This window comes from Anastrepha obliqua, chromosome 4 (assembly GCF_027943255.1).
Source record: "Anastrepha obliqua isolate idAnaObli1 chromosome 4, idAnaObli1_1.0, whole genome shotgun sequence".
In the NCBI taxonomy this organism is placed as follows: Eukaryota; Metazoa; Arthropoda; class Insecta; order Diptera; family Tephritidae; genus Anastrepha; species Anastrepha obliqua.
Genome location: NC_072895.1, coordinates 46,290,236 through 46,305,601, shown reverse-complemented (window position 1 = coordinate 46,305,601; position 15,366 = coordinate 46,290,236). Strand labels below are relative to the sequence as shown.

Below are 15,366 nucleotides of genomic sequence, written 5' to 3'. Positions count from 1 at the left end.
TCTTAATCAGAATTAAAAAAAAAATCGAGAATACAATTTTACAGCCCAATAAATTTTAGTACATTAAAGTACAAGTTTCAAGTGGTTATAAAATCGATTGATTTTTTCACATTTTTTTCTTCCATTGAAAAAAACTATTGAACTTTCGCCAGCAAAAAACAATTCCCAAACATCAACGCAATTTTGGAGGCACTTGAGAGTTGCACTTTCTTATACCAAAGTTTAATGGGATCTAAAATTGCTTACTTGAAATTTTTCTAAAAAAACTTAAAGTTGATGACAAATTGTTGAACTTTTTTTAATTTGTACAAAGTTTCAAGCTTGGAATGTGATTTTTGTAGAAGGATGGAAATATATCATCAGATAATTATTGATAATAAATGAGAATAAAATAAATTCTCAAAACTTGCAATAGTTATTATTTTATATTATATTATCTGACCCTATAAATGCTAGGAATATGGCTCTCTTAGCCGGCATACGAGACTTATAGGATGTCGAGAGGTTATGGAGTCTCAAAAGTCGATTTCGTGATGTGAGTTATTTTCGGCATCGCAGTGCTTCTCTATTTCTCGACTACTAAATACCTGATCCTAATATTGGATAGCCCAAGAACAAAGAGGTAATGCGGCCGCCGGTATGAATTCGTAGCTTATAAACGTTCTTTCTATACCTACCTAACCTTCCTCGCTACTCCATAACCGTATCTCTGCCTGGGCCGTCAAACCTATGAACTATCTGTAGTGGACATTGGTAAAAGGGGTAAAGGAGTAGTAGTCCAGGGAGGCCTAGAAATTTCCATATGAATCATAAAAACTCCATTTTTTTTATAAAGTTTTTATCTTTCTTTTTTCTTTAGTATAAAAATTAATTACAAACAATTATAATGATTGTTATCATGCATAACTAATAACGATGAGCCATGAAAAAAATAATGTTTATAAAAGATGCAAAACAGTCTGTTTGGTTTAAAATTCATTGAAGCATATTAGGCGGTGCTAGTCTCAATTTTTTTGGCATTATCTTCCTTCGAGGACGGACCAGTTTGTGCGATGGGCACCACACGTTCGGTGACTGGTGGTGGCTCCTTCTTCAGGGGAGCAGTGATGGTCAGCAGACCATCGGAGGAGAGTGATGATGCCACATTGTCGGGGTTGACGTCACCTTTTGAGATAATATAAATGCGAGGATAAGTTAATAAATTCATTTATCTCTCTACCATTTAAAATGCGGTACTAAATAATTTCACTTACTAGGCAACATATAACGCCTGGAGAATTGTCTGGACACGAAACCGTGCTCATCCTGTCGTTCCTCATGTTTACCCTCGACGAGCACAAAACTGTCTGTCACCTTGACTGTGATCTCATTGGGAGTGAATTGTTGCACATCCAAAATGATTTCGAATTTTTCTTTGCCAATATTCAATGTCGAACCAGATTCCTGTTTTTGCAGGCTGGTGGGTGAATGGTGCCAGGGACGCAGGTAACCGGAACGCAACATTGTAGGCCGCGAACTCCAAACGGATGAGAGAAGATCATCACGTCTGCAAAAAGTTTTCAAAATTATTAAATAAAATCCTTCACTACCTCAAACACGCCGAGAATTTGCTCTAAGTACTTACTTCAGTCCAGTGCCGAAATGTTGGTCCAAGAGGCGCGAGGTGCGCGTTGGAAATTCAAAATCATCCCACCAGTCACGGAACATGAGTGGCACTACTGACATCTACGGTGTAAAATCCAAAAATTCAAAACGAGTGTGTTCGGCGTAGCGATGCACAAAGCCACAAGGATTCGTGTGCGGGGATCAGTTGTAATGTTACAAAAATGGAAAGTAGAGAGAAACACTAATGGTAATTAATAAAATCACCACCATATGTTTATAGTTTATTAATTTAAGCCGAAATAAGCACTTATAAAATTTAGATTTTTTTTTATATTGTAAAAAACAAATTTGGAAAAATTCGAAACTTTTTTTCTAATTTTAAGTCAATTTCCACAATGATTCACCTTTTATATGAAATTAATAGAGTAAAATCACACTGTTTGCTATACTCCTGCACTTTCTCGCGATTTGCTGCTCGTTCGCGTCTTCACTGCTACGCGTTTCTTACGATTTTGAACTGAAAAGTCTGTGCGATCGCCGATTTTATATCCAAGCAAAATTATTTGTGTTTTCAATTTGTTCGCTCTTTCCGCTTTTCTAGATGATTTTCATTTAAAAATATGAAATGAAAAATGTTGTGTCTATTTTTAGGGAAGCGTCATTTCATGTTGTTAGCATTTTCACGCCAATCCAAATGGTTTATACGTACCTAAGTACATACATCTGTACATACTTAGGTGTAGTATGCGGCGTAAAAGCCGGCAAATGTAAAACACACACATGCATAGTAGGTGTTTTTGTTTGTTTCGGGGAAGATGTCCAAAAAGGCGTAGGGGTGCGATAATTAAATCCAAAAATATCTTAAGAAAAATAAAAATAATAAATAAAACTTTGAGATTAAAGTGATCTCATTGGATACGCTTGGTGAATGATGGGATGAATAATTCATTATTTTATGAGTATAGATTTTATGTTTTTGCAGTCAAAAATTATAATTATAAACAATGAGACTCAGGCAAAGTGCTTTGAGTTAGAGGTACAGTTTAAGAAATGTCACGAAACACCTACCTAAGTCAGGCTCAAACGAAACTAAAAATGTGCTCATCAACCATCCATTTTCTCAAGCCGATTTGTTTGACAACCTTTTCCATCGAAAAAATTTTTCTAATAGCGACCGCCCCTCGGCAGGCAATGGCAAACCTCCGAGTGTATTTCTGTCATGAAAAAGCTCTTCATAAAAAACTATTGATTTTCGGAGTCGACTTAAAAATGTGGTTCCCTTTATTTGACGTCTAGGTGTGGTTCACATTCAACATCGGCCCTTAACCACCCTTTATATACTTACGTGGAACAACATCAAGACGCACACCACAAATAGGAGGAGGAGCTCGATGAAACACCCTAATAAAAGGTGTAAGCACCAATTGAATATATACTTATAAAGGGTGGTTAAGTTTCAAGGGCCGGTGTTGATTTTAAATAAAATAAAATTTTTTTAGGAAATTATTACCATTATGATAATATTGGTATGGCTCCATTACGCACGCAACAAAATATCGGCCAAATGGTCGCTGCGGCTTCGGTGGCACACCTCCATCCGATGGTACAAATTTTCGATGGCGCTGAGGCATAATTGAGGTTCTATGCCGTTAATGTGCCGAATTATCTCATCCTTTAGCTCTTGAATTGTTGCTGGCCTATCGACGTACACCTTTTCTTTCAAATAACCCCAAAGAAAGAAGTCCAACGGTGTCAAATCACATGATCTTGGCGGCCAATTGACATCGCCGCGACGTGAGATTATTCTGCCATCAAATTTTTCGCGCAAAAGAGCCATTGTTTCGTTAGCTGTGTGACAAGTGGCACCGTCCTGTTGAAACCACATATCGTCCACATATCTTCCAATTCGGGCCATAAAAAGTTCGTTATCATCTCACGGTAGCGAACACTATTCACAGTAACTGCCTGACCGGCCTCATTTTGAAAAAAATACGGCCCAATGATGCCGCCGGCCCAGAAACCGCACCAAACAGTCACTCTTTGTGGGTGCATTGGTTTTTCGGCAATCACTCTTGGATTATCATTCGCTCAAATGCGGCAATTCTGCTTATTGACGAATCCACTGAGGTGAAAATATGCCTCATCACTAAAGCACGAAGTGCGCGATATGCATTTGGATTTGAACGCCCGTTTTCATATTAAGCCTGAATAACTTTCACGCGTTTGTCGATTGTGTATCTTTCCATGGTTCAAATTGAGTTAGTCTGAAATTGAAAAATGTCAAATGAAATGAAAAACTTGACGTTTAGGTGTGGTTTACATTCAACATCGGCCCTTGAAATTTAACCACCCTTTATATATTTACGTCTCTCGAAAAAGTATGAAAAATTGATCAATAAAACAAAAGAGGCTCAATTATTCATTGATATATACATATTTTCATCCCTTCAAAATAATCTCAAGTACACGTATTTCATCTTTCCTTTCAGCATTTAAAAAATCTTTCATAGGCTGATTTAAACACATTCAGCTTCTTCTGCAAAATTTTTTTTCATCTGCAAAATCGTCTCAACTTTTGTTCTGCTTTATAAGAAGGTCAAGTTTGCAAGATTTTCAGATTCTAGCTTAGTAAAGTGTTTCGAAATATACCCAGCATTTCCTTTTTCAAAACATACATATACCACCCATTTGCTGCAGGAGGGTCAGAGACCAAGAAACCAAAATGTCGGAACAAATGGCTTCAAAGTTTTCAAATCACTATACCTCCCTAAATACAATAAAAGAAGAGATATTTTTAAATTTTATTGGAATGCATTTTTTCTTCTTCTTCTTAATTGGCGCTATAACCGCTTACGCGATTTTGGCCGAGTTTAACAAAGCGCGCCAGTCGTTTCTTTCTCGTGCTAACCGGCGCCAGTTGGACACACCAAGTGAAGCCAAGTCCTTCTCCACCTGATCTTTCCAACGCAGTGGAGGCCGCCCTCTTCCTCTGCTACCACCAGCTGGTACCGCATCGAATACTTTCAAAGCCGGAGCGTTTGTATCCATTCGGACGACATGACCCAGCCAACGTAGCCGCTGGATCTTTATTCGCTGCGCTATGTCTATGTCGTTGTAAAGCTCATACAGCTCATCGTTCCATCGTCTGCGATATTCGCCGTTGCCAACGTGCAAAGGTCCAAAAATCTTACGCAGAATCTTTCTCTCGAACACTCCAAGCGTCGCTTCATCGGATGTTGTCATCGTCCAAGCTTCTGCACCATACGTTAGGACGGGCATGATGAGAGTCTTGTAGAGTGTTAGTTTTGTTCGTCGAGAGAGGACTTTACTACTCAGTTGCCTACTTAGTCCAAAGTAGCACTTGTTGGCAAGAGAGATTCTACGTTGGATTTCAAGGCTGACATTGTTATCGGTGTTAATGCTGGTTCCTAAATAAACGAAGTCTTTTACAACCTCGAAATTATAACTGTCTACAGTGACGTGGGTGCCGATACGCGAGTGCGCCGACTGTTTGTTTGAAGACAGGAGGTACTTCGTTTTGTCCTCGTTCACCACCAAACCCATTCGCTTTGCCTCTTTATCCAGTTTGGAGAAGGCAGAACTAACAGCGCGGTTGTTAAGGCCGATGATGTCAATATCATCGGCATACGCCAACAATTGTACGCTCTTATAAAAAATTGTGCCTGAGCGATTAAGTTCTGCGGCTCGTACGATGCTCTCCAACATCAGGTTAAAGAAGTCACACGACAGCGAGTCACCCTGTCTGAAACCTCGTTTGGTATCAAATGGCTCGGAGAGGTCCTTCCCAATTCTGACGGCGCTACTGGTGTTGAGCAACGTCATCTTACATAGCCGTATTAGTTTTGCGGGGATACCAAATTCAGACATCGCGGCATACAGGTAACTCCTTTCCGTACTGTCGAATGCAGCTTTGAAATCGACGAAAAGGTGGTGTGTGTCGATTCTCCTTTCACGGGTCTTTTCCAAGATTTGGCGTATTGAGAATATTTGGTCGATGGTAGACTTTCCAGGTCTGAAGCCACACTGATAAGGTCCAATCAGTTGGTTGGCGGTGGGCTTCAGCCTTTCACACAATACGCTCGCTAGAACCTTATAGGCGATATTTAGAAGACTAATCCCGCGGTAATTGGCACAAATTGCAGGATCGCCCTTCTTATGGATTGGGCAGAGCACACTTAAATTCCAATCGGCAGGCATGCTTTCATCCGACCATATTTTGCATAGGAGCTGATGCATGCACCTTACCAGCTCCTCGCCGCCATGTTTGAATAGCTCACCCGGTAGTCCGTCGGCGCCCGCGGCTTTGTTGTTTTTTAGCCGCATTATCGCTATTCTCACCTCGTCATGATCGGGTAGCGGAACGACAATTCCGTCGTCAACGATTGGGGTATCGGGATCTTCACTTTCTCGGTGACATGCGCAGCTGTCACTGTTTAATAGGTTCGAGAAGTGTTCCCTCCATAATCTAAGATTGCTCTGTACGTCAGTCACCAGTTCGCCGTCTTTGTTCTTACAGGAAAACGCCCCGGTCTTGAAACCTTCTGTAAGCCGCCGAACTTTCTGGTAGAATTTTCGGGCGTTGTTCCTGTTGGCCAGCATCTCAAGCTCTTCGCACTCACGTATTTCGGCCTCTCGTTTCTTCTTTCGGATAATACGTCTCTCTTCCTTTTTCAGCTCTCTGTAGCGATCCCACATGGCTCGCGTTGCGCCCGATCGCAGCGTGGCTCTATAGGCGGCATCCTTTCTTTCTGCGGCAGCATGACATTCCTCGTCGTACCAATTGTTTTTTCGGGCTCGCCGGAATCCGATTTCTTCTTCGGCGGCGGTACGTAGAGAACGAGAAATGTTGCTCCATTGTTCGTGGATGCCGGTTTGTTGGGCAGTGCTCTCCGAGAGCAGGAGTGAGAGTCGAGTGGCGAATCTTCTGGCTGTCTGTTGTGATTGCAGCTTTGCGATGTCGAACATTCTTTGCGTAGGTAGATGTACGTTTTTTGCTGCACAGAGGCGGGTGCGCAGTTTGGCTGCAACAAGGTAGTGATCCGAGTCAATGTTGGGTCCTCGGATCGTACGTACATCTAATACACTAGAAGCGTGTCTTCCATCTATCACAACATGATCGATCTGGTTTCGTGTTTTTCGATCAGGAGACAGCCAGGTGGCTTGGTGAATCTTCTTATGCTGGAATCTGGTGCTGCAGACTACCATGTTTCGGGCCCCGGCGAAGTCGATCAGCCTCTGTCCGTTATCGGATGTTTCGTTGTGCAGGCTGAATTTTCCGACTGTGGGACCAAAAATTCCCTCCTTGCCCACCCTGGCGTTGAAGTCGCCAAGCACGATTTTTATGTCGTGGCGGGGGCAGCGCTCATAGGAACGTTCCAGGCGCTCGTAGAAAGAATCTTTGGTCGCATCGTCCTTCTCTTCCGTCGGGGCGTGGGCGCAAATTAGCGATATGTTAAAAAAACGTGCTTTGATGCGGATTGTTGCGAGACGCTCGTCCACCGGAGTGAACGACAGTACTTGGCGACGAAGTCTCTCTCCCACAACAAATCCGACACCGAATTTGCGCTCCTTTACATGGCAGCTGTAGTAGACGTCGCAAGGCCCTATGGTTTTCTTTCCTTGCCCCGTCCATCGCATCTCTTGGATGGCAGTGATGTCAGCCTTTACTCTCACGAGGACATCAACCAGCCGGGCAGAGGCACCTTCCCCATTAAGGGACCGGACATTCCAGGTGCATGCCCTCAAATCATAGTCCTTAGTTCGTTTGCAGGGGTCGTCATCAGTATAGGGAGGTCTCATCCGAGGCTTTTTTAAAGTTTTCATTGGGGGGGATTTTTAAGTGGCGGGTCCCAAACCCAACGCACAACCAGCTATCCTGGAATGTTTCGCCTTCTCACTTTAGCTCACTCCCGAACGGGTGTTCGGAAGCTACCCAGAGGACACGTGGGCTAATCCCGGCCGTTGTGAGCTGCTTGAACCATATGCAGAAGAATCGTCCTGGCCATTCCCAAGTGAATGGCGATCAGTAACTTTCCCCACTTGCGTGGACTTCTACACATGGAACCATCCTCCGAATGCATCATAAATTAAGAGCTTGTGGTCATTTCTGCATACCTATCAATTTTTAATTTTTTATTATGACACTCTTGCTGTAAATGGGCGATATAATGATGAGGTTGGTCCCCAGAAGTTTACTTCCTTCAATCATACCTAATTCCTACATTATGAAGAGGATTTTAAACTTTTCAGGAGAATTACCTGCATGTCGGATATTTCATTGCATAATATATTCCTCCAAAAATATTTCCACATGACCTTCTCTAAAACTCTATATCCGATTGCCTGTACTTATACCACTTCGAAAACTCGTCTTTTCGCTCTTAATGAATTTTCTGATTTAGGTGTTAGTTTTTACTCAGAGTTTTCATTTATTAATCACATTAGTTTCATTATTCTTAAGGTTTTGAGCGAACTTATACCTTTTGAGGCACTATGCGCAAGATTTTAAGGATCCTTATACCAGGAAAACATGGCCAGCATTGGTATATGCCTCCTACCTGACTGTCAAGCTGCCATAAAATCTCTAAAGAGTACTTTTTACTAGAGAGTACTTTATACTAGTAGCAATCGAATATAGAACTATGGTAAATGAGCTGGCTAAGCGGTGTACCGTGAATGTTGTGTGGATCTCTGGACACAGAGATATTCCTGGAAAATTATGTCGTGTACAAGCTTGCAAAGAAGGGGACTAATCTTAATCAGTCAACTCTATCCGGTATTTGGGCATACATTTATCCTCAAGCAAGTTCTGAGTATCGATCTTCAATGCGCAGGTGTACATTAGATAGACCTCAGAGATCACCTGCGAGGTAACTAGACAAGTTTGGCACAGAACTGGGTCAAAGGGTATCGAGTTTTCATTTTCCGTTGCATGCTTTTACTGAAATTATTTTAATTATACACCCATTGCTAGGCCTCTTAATGAACTCAGTGGAAGTTTTAATAGTCGCGATCTTAATTTCGCGCTTCCCAGATCTCTTTTTCTTTTTATCTAAACTGAAATCACTTTTTTTTTTTTTTTTATTGACAATTGTATTTATAGTTAACTATAAAATACAAAAAAAAAACTTATAGCTATGGCTACTGCGGCCTTAAGCTAATATACTGGGTGTGTATATATGTGTATGTAGGGTGTTAGCTAAATTTCATTTAAGATATTACAATATTTTAAATAGTTTATAAGTTTAATAATGTTCTCTGTAGAATTGTTTAAAAGTAGATCAGTAGGTTTTGTGTTGTTTAGTGATTTTCTGTGGTTTGTAAAATGTGTGCAGTCGTCTAGGATGTGTTTGATGTTTGGAGCTGAGGTATTGCAGCATTTGCAGATATTTAGGTCTTTTTTTATTAAATATTCGTGTGTTAGTCGTGTGTGCCCAAGTCGTAGTCTAATTATTTTTGTTATTTCCCTTCTAGTTATGTTAGTATTATGTGTAAATGTGTGTTCATTGATCGCTTGCTTCTTTGGGTTAACAAATTTGTACCAACTTGTTGTTTGTTCGTATGTGGAGTGTTGTGTATTTTTGAATATTTTTGTTATATGTTTTTTAATATCTGTGTGTAGGAGGTTCAGAGACATAGTTAGGGGGCGGTTTTGTGCTTCTTTTGCTGCTAAATCTGCTAATTCGTTGCCCTTGATTTTAGCGTGTCCTGGTATCCATATGAGTTCGATTTTATTTTTGAATTTTAGTAAGCAGTTTCTTATGTAGTCTGTGTAATAATTATTATTGTTTATATTTTTTATCATTTCTAATGAGGCTAAGGAATCGGAACAAATTGCAAATTTTCCAGGTGTTTTGCTAGCATATTGTACTGCTTCAAATATGGCTATCGTTTCTGCAGCAAAATTTGTGCTGTAATAAGGTAAAACCTTGCTAATTAATATTCTGTCATTGTATATAACGCTGAAGCTTGTTTGGTTTGCGCTCTTTGAACCGTCTGTGAAGATTAGTTTGAACTTTTTTTTTATAAGTTTGTTGGTTAATTCTGAGAAGAGTTTTTGGAATATTGTTGAAGGCGTATTTTCTTTTTTCCAATGGTGGAGTGATGTATCTATGGCATTGAAAGGTAGTTGCCATCCAGGAAATCGGGTGATGGTCTTAGGTTTATAATTGATGGGAATATCTAATTCCAGTGATTTTTCTATTATGCGTTTGAGTGTTGATTGAATTTTGTGTTTTCGTTTAGAAATTATTATTTTGTGTGTAAGTTTTGAAAGTGTTGACTGGTCATTAACGATTAGGTTTTTGCAAAGTTTTGTTGTGGCAAACTCCCTCATTTGTGTTAACGGAGGTATGCCTGTTTCGAACGTCATGTTGCGAATCGGTGTAGTACGGTATGCGCCTAAGGCGGTTCGTATAGCAGAGTTTAGTAATGAGTTGAGTTTGTTGATATTGGACTTAGGTGTATAGCCAAAAAGGTATAATCCATAGTAAATTTTTGATACAATTAAAGATTTGGTAGCGGCAATGATTGAACTAGTGTTAGCATTCAGTTTTGGGCTCGAAAGGCATTTTATTATGTTCAAACGTTTATTTAATGAGTTGACAAGTTTTGAAATGTGGGCTTCCCATCTATATCTTTTATTAAATTCGATACCTAATATTTTTAAGTTTTCGGCGTTGTTTATTGTAAAGTTGTTGCATGTGATATTTGGATGACAGTGTTTTTTCCTGCATATGTGTATGTGTTTACTTTTTTCTGTTGAGAGGCTTGCACCTGAGTAATTGCACCAGTTCAAAATATCGTTGTGAATGTCGTTGAGATTTATGTTTGTATTTTCATGTTTATTCATTTTTTTTATGAGAGTGAAATCGTCTGCGTAAGCCAGAAAGTCTATTTCTTTGTGTAATGATAAAATGTTGCTGAGTTTGTGGTATGCTATAAGAAATAGTATGACTGAAATTGGGGATCCTTGGGGTATCCCATTCTGTAGTGGATATGTTTCGGAGAAGTGAGAATCTATTCTTACTTTAATTTTTCTGTTTGTCATAAAATTTTTGATATAGTTTAATATTTTAGGACCTATTTTCCATTCTAAGAGCTGGTCTAGAATGGTGTGTACTCCGATTTTGTCAAATGCTTTAGTAAAGTCGAGTGAGATGATTGACAAATGCTTTTTTTGGGATAGGGAGGACGTGATCTGATGGTCTAGATATACTAGATAATCAGACACTGATTTACCCTTTCTGAATCCAATTTGCTGGCTATGTAGTAGTTTGTTGCAGGAAACAAACCACCATAGCCGATTAGCTACTACTTTATCTAATAATTTTGCGCAGACCGGATTCAAGGATATTGGACGGTAGGATTTGATGGAGGATTTATCTCGGTTTGGTTTATGTATAGGGAGGACGAGACTGCTTTTGAACATTTGAGGAATTTGATTGTTTAAAATATTGTTATAAAGACAAAGTAAACGGGTTTTCATGGCCGCCGGTAAGTTTTTTATCATGGGGTAAGAAATTCTATCAGTACCTGGGGTGCGACCCTTAAGTTTTGACAAAGCTATAGAGAGTTCTATTGGAGTTATATCGCTTTCTATTTGGAGCGCATTTTTGCTTGGGGTTAAGCTGTTAATTGGTGTTAAGGAGGAGTATTTGTGGTCTAAAAATGATCGTGTAAAGTTGGTGTCGCTGGCTTCATTTGACCAGTATTTTCCAAATGAGTTGGCTATTGTAAGTTTATTGGTTGTGGTAGTTTGGATTGGATCTTGTAGGGCTATACTGTGTATCGGAAGATATGGTTTTAAGCCGCATAATCGACGTATAGTGTGCCATAACTGTCCAGTGGGTGTATGGGGGTGAATGTGGCTTGTAAACTTATGCATTGCCTTGTTTTTGGATAATTTAAGTTCCCTTTTAAATAGAGCATTTGCTCTTTTGTAGTTAATTATGTTTTCAGTTGTTATGTGTCTTTTTACTTTATTCCAAAAGCGATTTCTATCTTTCTTCAATCTTTCGAGTTCTTTGTCCCACCAAGGTGTACATTTTTTCGTATTGTAATTCGTTTGAGGGATTGCTTCATTTGCGCTTTGGAGTATGATTTTGTGTAGCGTGGCCGCTTCTTTATTTGTATTATTGCTGTGTGGTTTAGCTTGACATAGTATATTCGCTAGGGTGCTGAATTTTTCCCAATTAGCTTTATTAAGGTTAAACCTGGGTCTGATATTTATTGTGGTGTTTGATTGGTTGTTAGAGATGGTTGTGGTTATTGGGAAGTGGTCGCTGCCAAAAAGGCAGGATTCTACTTGCCAATTACTCTGCAGGGCTATGGAAGGTGAAGCTATGGTTAAATCCACATGAGTGAATGTATGGTGTGTTGTAAAGTGGGTTGGTGAGCCATCGTTCAAAAGAATTAGTCTTGATTGACTAACGAATTTAAAGAGCTTATTACCTCTGCTGTTGCTTTTGGGGGATCCCCAGTTTGGATGCCAACTATTAAAGTCACCGGTAATTAAAATTGGTTGTTGCAAGCTGTCAAATATATCTTGAAGGTTTTTGGTATTGAAGTTTTTGTTTGGTGAAAGGTAGATGGAACTAATTGTAAATTTGAGTACGGACTGTATTTGTATACTAACTATATCAAAAGTGTTAGTAGTGTGGTTTATTATTTTATGCTGTATGGATTTATGTATAAGATTAGCAGATCCTCCAAATGAGTTGCATGGGTTTGTGGATGTGTATATATTATAATTAATAGGCGTTGGTATTGGTATCGAGTTTTGGATGTGTGTCTCTTGCAGGGTAATTACGTGTGGTCTGATTTGTGTTATTAATATTTGTAGTTCGTTGTAGTTATTTTGGTATCCTCGTATATTCCATTGTATGATTTTTAGTGAGGGCGTCATATATCAGTAGAATAGATTAGTGTTCGTGTTTTTGTTTTGAATTAACTAAATTAAGATTTAATAAGTATTTATATAAGGTGTAAGTAAGTTAAGAATAAGTATGTATAAGTATATATAGTTCTGTTTTTAGGAATATTAGGATAATTAATGTTTTGGCTAGTTGTGGTGTTAGTTGGGTTACTTTTTTTTGTTAAGTTTTTTTATCTGTGATTGTAGTCGTTTCGATGTATTTTTTGGTAGGATTTTTATCTTCTGCTTTGATGTAGATGTGGATTCTAAGCTGTCATCTGTCTCTGATTCGCTCATTACATCTGAATATTGCATGATTTGTCTTTCCATGCTATTTTCAGTGAGAGAATTGGTAGTTGGTGTGGTTGGCTTTGTTGGTGGTTTTGTTGGCTGTACTGCGAGTGGGTGATTAAAGTGTGGTGAGTTTTGATGTTCTGATTGTGAGTTGAGTGTTGTTTGTTTAGAAGTATGTTGACTGGTGACTTGTGCAAATGTATAGTTGTTGTGTGGATGTCGTTCTTTGTAAATAGCTCGTGCAGTTTTGTTGTCGACTTGTGAGGTGATCTTAATTGTTGAAATCACTTACTTTTAAGTCTTATTTCTAAGTACTATCTTTAAGTCATTTTATACCTAAAGTCTGTAAGGTTTTGTTACAATAGACTCAATACATGAAATGAAATAAAATGAAAGTAAAAGTCAGTTTTTTATTTATTTTTTTTTTTTTTTTAATTTTAGATATCAATAGACAATTGTTCTTACTGACTACCTACTACAAAAGTATATTTTCCAAAACAACAACAAGTTAAATTACACTTTTTCCTACTCACCAAATACTACAATAATATCGTTATTAAAAAATTAAATTACAATAGGCAATTTAATCGAACAGAAAAAACATAGTTTAGATAATATAAAATAGATTTCAATAGACTTCGAGATCTCATTGAGTTCATGGTGAGAGCAAGCAATAGAAGCATTGCGGCATAATTTTTTCTCAACCTATTCAAATGAAACGGATATTTATTACGTAAAGATCTGGTAGGGACCAAAAAGTGAATCATTTCTAGAAGAGAGGAACAGTCAATTTCCCCCTAATAGTATTAAGCAAAAAAGGCAGCGACAAAATCGATCTTCTACTTTCTAGCTGTTTGAGATTAATTAGAAGTAAACAGGACTTATATGATGGGACAGGGTCAGAGAAATACAGGGAAGAGTGAGCATACCTAAGAAGGACTTTTTGTACTCGTGCAATTCTATCAATAAAGAATTGGTGGTAAAGGGACCCAAATATACACGACACATTCTAATGTAGATCGAAGAAATGCAAAGCAACTTATGTTAAAAGTCTTGAACTATTCCTTCTCCTAAAGCCAAGAGTAGAGTATGCTTTAGGTAGAATAAAGTCTATATGATTAGGAAATGTAAAGCGTAATTTCCATGTACTTCGACTCGAGCGCCACCAAGGGAGTAAATTTTTAGCAGATTTTTTTTTTCTATTTTCTATATACATATTCTTAATTTGAATAGACCAGAAATATGGTTTTTGGTGCTCAAATCTATTCAATTATAATTAAAAAACAACAATACGTCTATTGAAAAATTAATTTATTCTCGCTAACGCTCTTTTGGCGTTTCAGGATCGTTATGTTTTGAATCTGAAGGGGAACGTTTTGAAGAAACTTGCTCTGAGAACTTGCTCAGAGAAGTTCAAAGTCTTGTCAAATTCAGGAAATTACCATATTCGAACAAATTCAAACAAAGTTTTTAAAAATTGTCTTTTATTTTAATCTGCAGCACCCCCCTACACGATCAACAATTCTTTTTTTTTTTGTAATAGGTTAGATTAGGTTATGGTGGTAGTCGGTCGGTATGACCAACTCACTTAGACCTCACAGGTCCGTTATGATACCACTTTGCGACGCGGGAACCTTGTTTACTTACTTTCATGAAACTATTTTGAGGCTCTTAAGAACCGCAGGATTGGTCTAATCCCGCGCCAGATAGTTCTGTAAGAGAATTGAAAAAGTGTTTACCTAGACAACCTGCTATGATTTTAGCTAAGGCTGGGCAAAGGAAGTGCTCTACAGCTTCTTTCTCCTCCTTATCTCTACAGCTTCTACAATATGCGTGTGAGAATACTCCTAGTCTCAAAGAATACCTTCCGAATAGCCAGTGGCCGGTGACACAAGCCACGACCTTCGAGATATCTGCTCTTGAGAGGCTAAACTATTCCTTTGTCTTTTTCTTGTTTATTTGCGGCCATAGTAGCCTGGCTGTTACGCATGTATCTTCATCTTCCCATGACCTATTGGCCTCTTGGGTAATGTTGTTTTTTATTATTAATTTACTCGTGGCCAAAGGTATTCCAATGGTACTTTTATAACGGAACAGTTGAAGAGTAGTACCTTTTCTGACTAGCTCACCAGCTCTACAGTTTCCCTCAATATCTCTGTGTCCGAGAACCCAAATAAGGCTGACCTTGAATACGACGTTGGTATCCATTAGGGCCGCTCGGCATTCTTGCAACATTTGATCTTAGTATCTGTATAAAAAATGAATTTTCCATGGCCTTGGTGTCTGCCACTCTAAGTCTAGGAGTAGAATAGTCTATTTCTTGTTTGTGACTGTTCAGAGTGTGCAAAATACAGGCCTGGCCAAACCGCCGTTCTTTCCATAGCGCCATACTTGTGAGTCTAAGCGCCGAGGCGGCGGCCATGTTTTCCCCTACGAGATTTAGTGCAGGCAAATTGATTAGCACGTCTAGCGCTTTGTTTGGGGTAGTCCTGCAAGCACCAGAGATGCATAAAAGAGCTGTTCTTTGGACC

At 38.9% G+C, this 15,366-nt stretch overlaps 1 protein-coding gene across 2 annotated transcripts; it reads right to left on the bottom strand.

The window, feature by feature from the left end:
* Nucleotides 1-851: 851 nt before the first annotated feature.
* On the bottom strand, nucleotides 852-2,139 carry LOC129243654 (protein lethal(2)essential for life). 2 transcript variants are annotated; one of them, XM_054880838.1, is made up of 4 exons: nucleotides 2,010-2,137; nucleotides 1,625-1,846; nucleotides 1,254-1,546; nucleotides 852-1,164 (listed from the first exon to the last, which is right to left on the bottom strand). In XM_054880838.1, exons 2-4 carry the CDS (start codon nucleotides 1,723-1,725, stop codon nucleotides 989-991), a joined length of 570 nt encoding a protein of 189 aa, XP_054736813.1. In that variant the 5' UTR covers nucleotides 1,726-1,846; nucleotides 2,010-2,137; the 3' UTR covers nucleotides 852-988. The 2 variants fall into 2 exon arrangements, with proteins under 2 accessions (XP_054736813.1, XP_054736812.1); XM_054880837.1 differs by having other exon boundaries at nucleotides 854-1,164; nucleotides 1,625-1,725; nucleotides 2,010-2,139.
* Nucleotides 2,140-15,366: the final 13,227 nt, after the last annotated feature.